The 11,890-nt window shown below is 47.2% G+C and overlaps 1 protein-coding gene across 1 annotated transcript; it reads left to right on the top strand.

The window, feature by feature from the left end:
- The first annotated feature begins 41 nt into the window (after nucleotides 1–41).
- Nucleotides 42–11,405, top strand: LOC125970330 (unconventional myosin-VIIb). The gene is made up of 46 exons (XM_049722514.1): nucleotides 42–373; nucleotides 745–771; nucleotides 852–953; nucleotides 1,027–1,179; nucleotides 1,486–1,670; nucleotides 1,741–1,862; nucleotides 1,937–2,079; nucleotides 2,142–2,255; nucleotides 2,317–2,470; nucleotides 2,530–2,606; nucleotides 2,666–2,785; nucleotides 2,989–3,128; nucleotides 3,304–3,514; nucleotides 3,587–3,722; nucleotides 3,782–3,951; nucleotides 4,034–4,174; nucleotides 4,238–4,396; nucleotides 4,504–4,596; nucleotides 4,670–4,764; nucleotides 4,840–4,924; nucleotides 5,037–5,255; nucleotides 5,321–5,521; nucleotides 5,589–5,798; nucleotides 5,949–6,404; nucleotides 6,478–6,768; nucleotides 7,005–7,124; nucleotides 7,182–7,355; nucleotides 7,436–7,663; nucleotides 7,730–7,897; nucleotides 7,968–8,085; nucleotides 8,177–8,303; nucleotides 8,371–8,531; nucleotides 8,596–8,777; nucleotides 8,850–8,968; nucleotides 9,040–9,194; nucleotides 9,266–9,419; nucleotides 9,476–9,631; nucleotides 9,700–9,805; nucleotides 9,870–9,983; nucleotides 10,040–10,127; nucleotides 10,199–10,305; nucleotides 10,370–10,555; nucleotides 10,621–10,737; nucleotides 10,807–10,890; nucleotides 10,962–11,081; nucleotides 11,153–11,405. The coding sequence occupies exons 1-46, from the start codon at nucleotides 257–259 to the stop codon at nucleotides 11,246–11,248; spliced, it is 6,801 nt and encodes a 2,266-aa protein (XP_049578471.1). The 5' UTR covers nucleotides 42–256; the 3' UTR covers nucleotides 11,249–11,405.
- Nucleotides 11,406–11,890: the final 485 nt, after the last annotated feature.

The following is an 11,890-nucleotide window of genomic DNA, read 5'->3' as shown; positions in this document are numbered from 1 at the left end:
TCCTATTTGTATTAATAGCACTGCCAGTTGAGTTTGGCCTCAGCCCGTCTTCTGGCGCCCTCTAGTGGCGTATGATAGAATCACAGATTTAAATATGTAATGTTGCAGTGGCTTAAACTTTTACAGTCCAGCTCAAATTTGGTAAGTACAGTTAAGTTGTGTTGAACTTTTAAGAATAACATTTAAATTTTTTATCAGATTTTACTAGAAAAGGCAAGTACTGTTTTGTTTATCCATTTGTTGTCCATGTTGATTCATGTACTGTTGTCACTGGGTGGTTCTGCAGGAGCAAAGTCAAAGAGTCGTAAAAAAAAAGACTTCCTTTTTCAGCGTCGTTGAGGGAGCAACAGCTCACAGGAGAAAACATTCTCAGGTAAGAATTGCCTCACATTAAATGATTGTTTTTAAATGTACGTTCATCCTGTTTTGAAAAGACAAGAGGTACCATTTTTTTGGCAACTTCAAAATAAAATCTTTTGGTTCATGAATTCATTGCAAGGAAAAAATTACACTGTTATGTAAAGATGCTGCTGTCTCGATAAAGATTAAACGAAATAAATTAAGATCATCTCATATTTGCAAATTTGGGCTTGGGGTCGGAAAGAGGTCCCAGATGAACATACGTAATTCTTAAAAAAAAAAAAAATGTCACGGGATGTGTTATAAGAAGTCATAAATATCTCTCGATTGACTTCATATGATGGGTCCTGATAGAAAAGATATTTTAATAAATCTTTTTTTCAGATTCCCACAGTGATGCATCTGTCCAAGGTAAAAGTTTTTAAATTTTTTAGACGAACAGTAGAATTTCAAGAGGAAGAAAAAATATAATCAATTTTTTTATCAATTAGGGGGATTTTGTGTGGGTGGACACCGGGGCTGCCGTGCCCATCGGCGCCCAGGTGAAGGTGACTGACACGGGGCAGCTTCATCTAATCGATGACGAAGGAAAGGTAAAAATAAACACCGTACGATAAAAATCTTGCCAACTTTTTGCTGATGTACATCAAAACGCCCAATTTCCAGGAGCACAAGCTCACCAAGCATATCGAGGGTGGTCTTCGGCCCATGCACCCCACCTCGGTGCAGGGCGTGGACGACATGATTCGGCTGGGGGACCTGAACGAGGCCGGCCTCCTCAGGAACCTCCTGGTGCGCCACAAAGACGGACTCATCTACGTAAGTCTATCCCGCCCGGCTTTTATGAGGCGTAATCACCTCGCTGGGAGAGTTTAATCACCTCCCTGGACTTTGCCCTCTTGGTGTTTTATCACTCATCTCCATGGTGACCATTCCAGTTCTACCAGGAAAAAGAAACTGAAGTAACATTGAGACTAGAGTTGTCACGTGTAGTTATGAACGCTGTAAATGTCAGTCACCATGACTCGTGATGATGCAATGGGGGGCTGTTGTTGTTCTTCACAGATGATAAAGAATATATCCCTGCTCCAAGATATTAACCGGACTGCACCTTTGTTCTTTCAGACATACACGGGTTCCATCCTGGTAGCGGTGAACCCCTACCAGCTTTTGCCGCTCTACACGGCCGATCACGTGCACCAGTACACGGACCGACGCCTGGGCGAGCTCCCGCCGCACGTCTTCGCCATCGCAGACAGCTGTTTCTTCAAAATGCGCCGCAATCGTAGAAACCAGTGCTGTGTCATCAGGTTTGGGGACGTTCCAGGTTTCTAGACCTGGATTCAACACCTTCTGAAAATGTGTGTTGTGTCACCACAGTGGTGAATCGGGGGCTGGGAAAACGGAGAGCACTAAACTCATGCTGCAGTTCCTAGCGGCGGTAAGCGGACAGCATTCCTGGATTGAGCAGCAGATCCTGGAGGCCAATCCCATCTTGGAAGGTAGCATACACCACGGGGTTTTCTTGGATCAAACATCATCTCCTTAGCTTCTCATTTCCTCTAATTCCTCGCAGCCTTCGGGAACGCGAAAACCATCCGCAATGACAACTCCAGCCGCTTCGGCAAATACATTGATATCAACTTCACCAAAGGGGGCGCCATCAAAGGGGCTCGCATCGAGCGGTACCTGCTGGAGAAGTCCAGGGTGTGTCGCCAGGTAAGCTCGTGAAACCAAATCCACCCGGGTTGTTCTAAAGTTGAAGACTGCTGACTTTCCAGGCAGACGAGGAGAGGAACTACCATATTTTCTACTACATGCTGATGGGAATGCCGGCCGAGCAAAAGAAGATCCTTTCGCTCGGGAGCGCCGCTCAATACAACTACTTGACCATGGTATGGATATTTGTATAAAAGTAGTGATTCGACTCCTGGATGAAAACACTTGTATGAACAGGGCAAGTGCACCAGCTGCGAAGGTCGTGACGATATTAAGGAATACGCTCACTTCCGATCTGCGCTGAAGATCCTCATGTTCAGCGAGAACGACACCTGGGAAATCTGCAAACTTCTCGCCGCCATCTTGCACATCGGCAATGTCAACTTTGACGGTGAGATCTCAAACTTTCCGGTCTTGACTAGTCTCGAGTCTCACTCCCTTCCATTTCAGGAACCATCGTAAACAATATGGAGGGTTGCGAAGTCCTCTCCTCATTGCATTTCGACATGGTCAGCCAACTTTTGGAGGTGAGTAAAAATATTTGATAGCACATGCCAGCTGGATTTGCAACCTTCTTGTCCTCTAGGTGGATCCTAAAGTTCTTGAGAATAGTCTTACTCAGCGGTCCTTCATGACTATTCGGGAAAGCGTGACCAAAGTTCTGACCTCAGCGCAGGCCTTGGATGGCAGGGACGCCTTTGTTAAGGTAACCAAAGGTCACTCCTTGACCTGTAGTAACCTTTCCAATGTGTGCTTGATTCTTTTTTGGTCTAACATAGGTTTTAAAGTTTGGGGATCTCCATTTTGTTTTGTTGGAGTGTGTGAATGAATCACGAGTGTGTGTGTGAAGCTTTTGTGCTTCGGTGGACACACTTTATGACAGAAGTCATTTTCTTTACGGTCGGCCAGGCTATTTACGGCCGGCTTTTTATTTGGGTGGTGGACAAAATCAATGGCGCCATTCATAAGCCGGACGAGGAGTCGGAAGAGGTCACTCAGTCCATCGGCCTCCTTGACATCTTTGGCTTCGAGAACTTCAACACAAACAGGTCAGTGTTCCCCCTTCTCAAGAATCCCAGTCGTCTGCCATGATCTATGATCCGGCTCCTTATCTGTTGTTTTTGGAACTTCACATAAATAGTTAAAGTTGTATTTGTGTTAAATAAAAAAAAAAAAAAAAAAAAGGACAAATTAGCGACTGGACTTTACTTCTCACCACTGCAGCTTTGAGCAGCTCTGCATCAACTACGCCAACGAGCAGCTCCAGCAGTTTTTCGTCAAGCACGTGTTCAAGATGGAGCAGGACGAGTACGCCCGAGAAAGCATCGTGTGGGAGCACATCGACTACAAGGACAACCAGCAAACTTTGGATGTGCTCGCCCATAAGACCCTCAACATTCTAGCGCTCATTGATGAAGAAAGCAACTTCCCCAAGGTTCTCCAAATGTCTCCTTTTTTAAAATCCAAACATTGCAGGTTCCAACTTTTTTTGTGTTTAATCCATCAGGGTACAGATACCACCATGCTCCAAAAAATGAATCAAGTCCACGGGAAGGGGAACATCTACATCCCCCCCAAGAATAACTACGAGACTCAATTTGGAGTGAATCATTTCGCCGGCGTGGTCTACTACGACTCCAAAGGTAAGACTAAAAACTGCAAAATCCAAAAATGGGAAACACCAACTTGTTTCTTAAATAAGGTTTCCTGGAGAAGAACCGCGACGCCCTGAGCCCCGACTTCATCCAGCTGGTGGAAACATCTAGTAATAAATTACTCAAGATGGTCTTTCACAACGACATGTCCTCCAACAGCACCAAGATCACAGCCAATGCCAAGATGACCCTCAACACACCCACAAGCACACTAAGGGTTAGCTAACATTAACCGTAATGCTAACGTAGCCTAGTTTGAAAACCTAATCCAAACCCGCTCATCTTTTGTGTGTCAACAGCAAGCCAACGACGGCAAAAAACGAGTTCCCACGCTGACTGGTCAGTTCCGCCAATCCTTGGAATCTCTGATGAAAACTCTGATGGCCTGTCAGCCGTATTTCATCCGGTGCATCAAACCCAACGACTACAAGAAGCCCATGGTCAGAACGAAGCAACTTAACGACACAAAAAATGGACACGTTCTGATTTTTTTGTGTGTTCAGCTGTTTGACAGAGATCTGTGCCTGCGCCAGCTGCGTTACTCGGGCATGATGGAGACCATCAACATCCGCAAAGCGGGTTATCCGGTGCGTTATACATTTGACGAGTTCCTGGACCGCTACAGGGTTCTTCTCAAGACCTACATCTGTGACCCACATAAGGTGTGTGGACTTGTTGGATACTCAGAAGTTTCTCAGCCGTTCAAATAATTTTTCTTGAAGTGGTTTTATCTTCTCGAATTATTATTTTTCCGATTGTTCGTGGACAGGAAAGCAAAGAGAAATGCTGCGAAAGTATCTGCGAGTCTCTGCTGGTCGGAGAAGGTGATTGGAAGACGGGAAAGACAAAGATCTTTCTGAAGGTGAGCTGACTTTGAACGAAAAATCTGATAACTAAGGAAAAAGTTTGAAATCATAAAAAAAAATGGCCCTTAGGAATTTCACGACACCATGCTGGAAGTGGAGCGTGTGAAAGAACTCAACGCCAAGGCACTTTTGATCCAGAAGGTTCTACGAGGCTACAAATACAGGTAAAAGGGAGAAGATATTAATCAAAAATATTCTGATCGTTATTATTGATGAGCTGTTTTTATGGCTCTTCGCAGGAAACAGTTTGTCAAAAAAAGATCAGGCGCTCTCGTCATCCAGAAGCACTGGCGAGGACACAAAGGGAGACAAGTGTACCGTGTGGTGAGTTCAATAACGTCTCAAAACTTTTGCACAACTTAAAGTTCTCTTAGGTCCTCTTAAAATCCACCATATGATTTTTTGTGACTGTCACTCTTCATCTGATATATTTTAGGTCCAGAAGGGCTTTGCCAGACTCCAGGCACAGGTTCGCTCCCGCCAGCTGCACCTCCAGTACAAGAGAAAGCGGCAGGCGGCCATCTTGCTGCAGGCACAGGCGCGGGGCTACTTAGCCCGAAAGGATTGGAAACGAAAGCGGGACGCCGTGGTCTTCCTGCAGGCGCACACTAGAGGTCTTCTGGCTAGGAAGACTGTCAAGAACATGAGGAGAAACGTAAGACTAACATCTGACACAAACGTGGATTGCGGTTAAAAACGTTTCTGTTTGTTTCCATCCAGGATCTGTCAGCAAAAGAAAAAGAAGCCGAGCGTCTGGCCATGATGGCACGTCAGAAGCATCTTGAAGATGTGCTCAGGCAGAAGGAGATGGAGGCCCAAGCGCAGTCTGAGTCCACGATGGATCAGCAAGTGGACGACATGTTCCGCTTCCTGCCCGTCATCGTGGGAGGCCAAGAGGGGCAGGCGCCTGATGGGTTTGAGGTGAGGCTCCACAAAACTCCTCCGAGTCTTACTTTGACGTCCAAACATTTTCTGATGTGCTTTCAAGGCCTTGGAAAGCAAGCGGGTTCCCCTGGAGGAGATTGACATTGACAGCATTGAGGACGAAGACCTGCCCGTGGAGGACCAGGATGATCTAGACGATTATCCTTTCTCCAAATTGGCGTCGATGTTTTTCCAGGGCGGTGCGTCGCCTTCGCACATCCGCCAGAGATTGAGACGCCCGCTGCTCTACCACGAGGATGAAGGAGACGTGCAGGTGCTTCAAAATTTACTAACTGGGCATTTGAGAAGATGGTAGTTTAGCAACAGCTAACAAGCTAGCAGCAACTTGTTCATTAGTGACTTCCCAGTTGTCCCGAATCATTTTGTTTAGCCCCTTCCTTGACATCCTTGTGTGGTTTTCCAGGCCTCGTTGACAGTTTGGTGGATCATCTTGCGATTCATGGGAGATCTTCCTGAGCCTAAGAACCATTTCCAAGTCCAGCGAAGCTCGTCAAAGGATCGCTTTGTCACTCAGGCCGTCATCAACAGAGAGAACAGACGTCTCAGCCACATGGTCGGGCTGGATCAGCGTGTGCTCCGAAACAAAAAGACCCCGCCGTCTTCTCCTGTTCAGGAGGAGCCCACTCCAAACAGAAAGCAATCCATCTTCACGGACCTCCTGTCCAGAAACAAGAAGGCCGCTCCAGGTGAAATAACCCCAAATGCCAAGGTCTACACCGTCCCTGAAGGGACTCCTCGCAACAGGAAGGGCTCCACCTTCACAGATCTTCTGTCTCGGACTCGGAAAACCTCCAGCGTTCAGGAAAACGGAATCCCCAAACCCTCCAGCTTCCGGAAACCCTCCATCATCGCGGAAGAGGTTATCCTCTGAATGTTAAACTGTTTTAAGACTTTTTCAAGAAATGACTTCAACTGCACTATATCACTTTTAGTCTGAGGATCAGCCAGATGTATCCAAGCCTCCTGCCCTGGAGATGGTGAAGGAGGACGGTGGCGACGTCTTGATCGACGAGGGTCCCTCCCTGGACCGGCCCCTCACGTCTTTGGAGAAGCTTCACATCATCGTGGGCTACGCCATCGTCCGACGTGACCTCAGGGATGAGATCTATTGCCAGATCTGCAAGCAGCTGCAGGACAACAACAACCGCAATAGCTACTTCCGAGGATGGATCTTGCTCTCGCTCTGTCTCGGCGTCTTCTCGCCGAGCGAACAGATTATCCGGGTGAGGAGGCCATTTTGAATCTCTGAGACAACCATTTTGACACTCGGAAGCTTTATCAAATATCTTTTGTTCGTAAAAGACAAGCACGTGGAAGCTAACCAATCGGCGGCTAGCTAACGAGCTAGCGAATATAATAGCATTAGCACTTGACAACTTTCAAATATACTGTTAAAGAATTTTTATTAACAAGTGACAAGCATATGGCAACTTATTTTTGACATTGTCTTTCCACACAGTACATCCAGAGTTTCATCCGCTCCGCTCCGAGCGGTTATGCAACCTATTGTGCCGAGAGGCTGCGTCGCACGCTCCTCAACGGCGCAAGAGGGGAACCACCTGCCTGGCTCGAGCTTCAGGTACCACCATTGATTTAGTTTCATGGAGCAGGGTCGTTAAATTCTCTGACATGACAGGCAACCAGGACGAAGAAGCCCATGGTGGTGTCGGTCACGCTCATGGACGGACGTGCCATCACCCTTTCCATGGATTCGGCGTCCACGTCCAAGGAGATCTGCCAGCTCCTCGCCAACAAAGTCAACTTAAAAGACACATTTGGCTTTTCCCTCTATGTTGCTCTGTATGAAAAGGTATTATTCATTCATTTTAATGAATTTAATTAATTTTTAAATGTCATAGTAGTTTGTAATAGTAAGGTCTCTTCGCTAAGGTGTGGGCCCTGGGCGGCGGCCATGACCACGTGATGGACGCCATCTCCCAGTGCGAGCAGGAGGTGAAGCGGCGTGGCGGACAGGAGCAGCACGCACCTTGGCGCCTCTTCTTCCGCAAGGAGATCTTCACGCCGTGGCACGACTGCGCCGAAGACGACATCAGCACCGATCTTATCTACCGCCAGATCGTCCATGGCTTGAAGTTCGGCGAGTACCAAATGGAGAAGGTGAGCTTGGACCTGACTTGCTCCATCTGTAAAGAATTTTTATGTTCCATTCTGAAATGATTTTAGGAAGATGACTTGGTCCAACTCGCCGCCAAGCATCTTTATATCCAGCATGGCTCGGATAACAGCGACAAGTTGGTGAAGGAGGCGGTGCAGGCGTGCATTACCAACTCCTTGCTGGAGGCCACATCTGAAGCCAAATGGGTGCAGATGGTTAGCACGGCCCACGCTCAGGTGAGTTACGTCCCTCTACTGTCATCTGTGAGCTTCTGCTGACTCTGATGTTGGGCTTCTTTTGTGCAAGGGTTCCTACTTGAGTTCTCAGCAAAATGTGAATTCGGTGAAGGCAGAGATGGTCGATTACGCCCGTGAGACGTGGCCCATCTTCTTCTCGAGGTTCTATGAGATGGTCAAGCTGTCAGGTAGGACTTGTCAAGAGAATATTGGAGGCCACGTTCCGACGACTCCACTCTTGATCTATCAAAGTGGAACTGAGGCAAATGTTGTTTCCAGGTCCTCCACTGCCAAAGAACAAATTCATCGTGGCTATCAACTGGACTGGCATCACCTTCCTGGATGAGCGAGAAAAGAGGCTGCTGGAGCTCTCCTTCCCGGAAGTATCTGGAGTTAACTCCACGAGGTAGAGATGAGAAAGCAGGAAGGGATTTTGAGGGTACCTCTACCTAAAAGCATCTTCTCTTCTCCAGAGGTGCTAAAGGCCCAGTGGTGTCTTTGCTGACTTTGAAAGGAGACTTCACGCTGAGTGGATCCACGGCCGAGAACATGGCTGAGCTGGTCACCATGTTCCTCAGCGGACTGACGGAGCGCTCTCAGTATGCCGTGACCTTGACGGACATGGACAAGCAAGGTTTGCCGCGGCGTCGCAAGCCGTGGTCATGACTACCCCCTAACCACCTCCGTCCTTCTGACAGATGACCCGACGTTCCTCAGCTTCAAGAAAGGCGAGCTCATCGTCATACTCAAAGACAACGAGTTCTCGCAGCAACGCGGCTGGATAAATGGGAAGAACGATAGCACGGGAAAAACGGGGGCCGTCCCCTTGGAGGCCATCTTCATTCTGCCCACGCTCAACAAACCCACAAACAAAGTCATGGTACAGAGACAGGTCCATGTGGTGTGTCTTCTCTGAGATGGTTTCAATTTTGGTCTTCCGTCTCCTCATCAGAGCCTGCTCAGCCTGCCGCCCAATCAGCGGCAGAGTATCCTGGCCAATCAGAAAGAGACGGGCACGATGGAGCGACTTGCTCCATCTACCTTGAGGGAGTTCTCCCTTCAGTACTTCAGGTATGGTCACCTCCTCTGTCGCAACCTCGATGTGTCTGAGGAAGATCTAGAAAATATCTACCAATCTACAGGCAGCCAACAAAGGACGTGAACCGGCAGGTGATATCACGAAACGCAGCTCCCGAGAGACTCTGGTTGAACTCACGTGAGCCCATCAGACAGCCGCTCCTCAAGAAGCTGGCGGGCAACTCCGAGTTGAGCCACAAAGCCTGTCTGGCCTTCACCGATATCCTCTCGACGATACCGTTTCGCATCTCCAAAAATGGCCAAATGTTTCTTCCTTGACTCCTCATCCACCCATCCTCAAGTACATGGGCGACTACCCCACCAAGCAGATGCAGAGTCCCCTGGAACTCACCGACCAGATCTTTGGACCCGCCGCGGAAAAAGAGATTCTCCGAGATGAGATCTACTGCCAAATTATGAAGCAGATGAGCAGCAATAATAACCGGTAAGGCGCAGTCACGTTCTCGTGATGGTCGTATCACGTCACGACTCCATTTTCAGGTTCAGCTTGGAACAAGGCTGGCAGCTGCTGTGGTTGTGCTGTGGCCTCTTTCCTCCAACTCAGTCGCTTCTGAAGCACGCTCAGCGGTTCCTGGAGTCACGACGCATGCAGCCGCTGGCTTCCGACTGCCTGCGACGACTGCAGAGCTCTTTGAGGTCAGGAGAACGTAGCTGTGTAAAATATCGCTGGACTCTCGTTTTAATGATTTTTTGTTCCGGAGAAGAATGGAACCAAGGAAGCTTCCGCCACACCAGGTGGAGTTGGACGCTATCCAGCAGAACAGCACGCAGATCTTCCACAAAGTCCACTTCCCCAATGACACGGGGGAGGTACGACAACCTGGTGTCTCACCCTTAAGGTTGGACCCACCTCACTGTGTGCCCCCCCTCCTAGATCTTCGAGGTGGCGACCAGCACCAAAATCCGAGATCTCATTCGGAACATTTCCAACAAACTTCAACTGACGACATCCGACGGCTTCAGCATTTTTATCAAGACGCACGACAAGGTCCTTTTCATATCTCTGAAGAAAGAATTTCTCGTGACTCTCGTCTCACATTGCAGGTCCTCAGTCTGAATGACGCCGACTACTTCTTTGACAGTCTGAGGCAGATCACAGACTGGTCCAAGCAGACCAAACGGATTAAAGACGGTAATTCTCACAACAGTCTGATGACATTCTGAGCGGACATTTTTGTTTTAGCCTATTTGTGGCTTGTGCAGTTAGTCAAGTCAACATGCCCTACCTGGTCTTCTTCATGAGGAAGTTGTGGTTCAATGTGATCCCTGGCAGAGATCTGGAGGCAGACCTCATCTTTCACTTCCCTCAGGTGCACAACCAACAAGTCTCAGAATCGGCCTGCATAGTTGGTGCTGATTTTTTTTTATCTCCAGGAAGCCCCCAAGTATCTGCGTGGCTACCACGTGTGCACCAAGGACGACATGATCCACCTCGCCTCCCTGCTCTTCCGCATTAAAGTCGGAAACGACAAGAGTCAATTTGTGAGCATCCCCAAGATGCTGAAAGAACTCGTACCCGGCGACCAGCTCAAGGCTTTTTCTGAGAACGAGTGGAAGAAGGTACGACTATCTAAAAGCTTTTGCGAACCAAAACAGCAGCACATATTTGTTTTTGTCCACCTCAGAAAATCGTGGAATCGTTTAATAAGCAACCGGGAATGACCGCGGATGAAGCCAAGGTGGCGTTCCTCAAGGTGGTCTGCCGCTGGCCGACGTTCGGCTGCGCTTTCTTCGAAGTGAAGGTGATCCTTTCGCATGCTCCTCCTTTCAAATCGCCGTGACAACCGTAACGTCTTCTCCTTTTCCATCAGCAAACCTCGGAGTCAAATTTCCCGGACATTGTCCGCATCGCCGTCAGCAAGCAAGGACTCACCATCATACACCCCAAAACCAAAGTCAGGCGGACATTTTGATGAACGCTGATGGATGTCATCCATGTTGTTAAGATGTTTCTTCTCCCTCGCAGGAAGTGTTGGCAAACCACCCGTTTAACAGCATCGCCAGCTGGTGCAGCGGGAGCACGTATTTCCACATGACCATCGGCAGCTTGGTGAAGGGCAACAAGTTCTTGTGCGAAACATCACTGGTGAGCACCTTCACAACTTCCCAATTTCCAAATGAGGCCTTAGACTCAGGAAGTGTGTTGTCAAAAAAAAGGGCTACAAGATGGACGACCTCATCACTTCCTACGTCAACATGTACTACATGCAAGAGAGGAGGCCAGTGCAGAGCAGGAACCAACGATTCAACTGATGTCCACCAACTGCGTATGGAGATAAATCATTCTCAAAAATTGAATATATAGAAAACATTTGAAGTATTTATTCAAGTTTCATCCAATCATATTTACCTTTTAGTCATTTGCTTGATCTGATTTGATTCTTCAGAAATAAATATTCATTGTACGCTACGCGGGCAAGATGTTTTCCCGTAAATGTATCCTCCATTTTGCTCCAGGAGCTTCTCAAGTGGGAGATTGTAAGCAGGTGAACTCGCAATAGATAGATAAATAAATAAAAAAAAATAATAAATAAATAAATAAATAAATAAATAAATAAATAAATAAATAAATAAATAAATATTATTATAATAATATGTAATAAATAATATATGTATATATAAAATAAAATAATAAATAAAATCCACATGATAGACTGAAGCTGAACTGCAAAGTAGAGAAGGCACACTGGATATAAACAAGGGTAAAAAAAAAATGAATATTTGTGCGAAAAAAATTCTAAAAATCAACTTACGACTCTGCAAAAAAAGTTAAATACAACAAAAACAAATCCAACCAAAATATCCCACAATCAGTGATCAACTATGTCTGCCATCACAACAGGACAGCTGACCCGCTTTCGATTAGCAAACAACAAAGACCGTGAAGAACCCCTA

This window comes from Syngnathus scovelli, chromosome 10 (genome assembly GCF_024217435.2).
Source record: "Syngnathus scovelli strain Florida chromosome 10, RoL_Ssco_1.2, whole genome shotgun sequence".
Classification (NCBI taxonomy): Eukaryota; Metazoa; Chordata; class Actinopteri; order Syngnathiformes; family Syngnathidae; genus Syngnathus; species Syngnathus scovelli.
The sequence above is the reverse complement of the archived record's forward strand: the minus strand, read 5'-3'. Positions and strand labels throughout refer to the sequence as shown.

Bases quoted from the DNA above. Each gene is read 5' to 3' on its own strand.
- LOC125970330 (XM_049722514.1), top strand. From the start codon at position 257: ATGTACTGTTGTCACTGGGTGGTTCTGCAGGAGCAAAGTCAAAGAGTC. The intron at 3,129-3,303 runs GTCAGTGTTCCC...TCACCACTGCAG, and splicing joins GAGAACTTCAACACAAACAG to CTTTGAGCAGCTCTGCATCA. The intron at 4,925-5,036 runs GTGAGTTCAATA...GATATATTTTAG, and splicing joins GGAGACAAGTGTACCGTGTG to GTCCAGAAGGGCTTTGCCAG.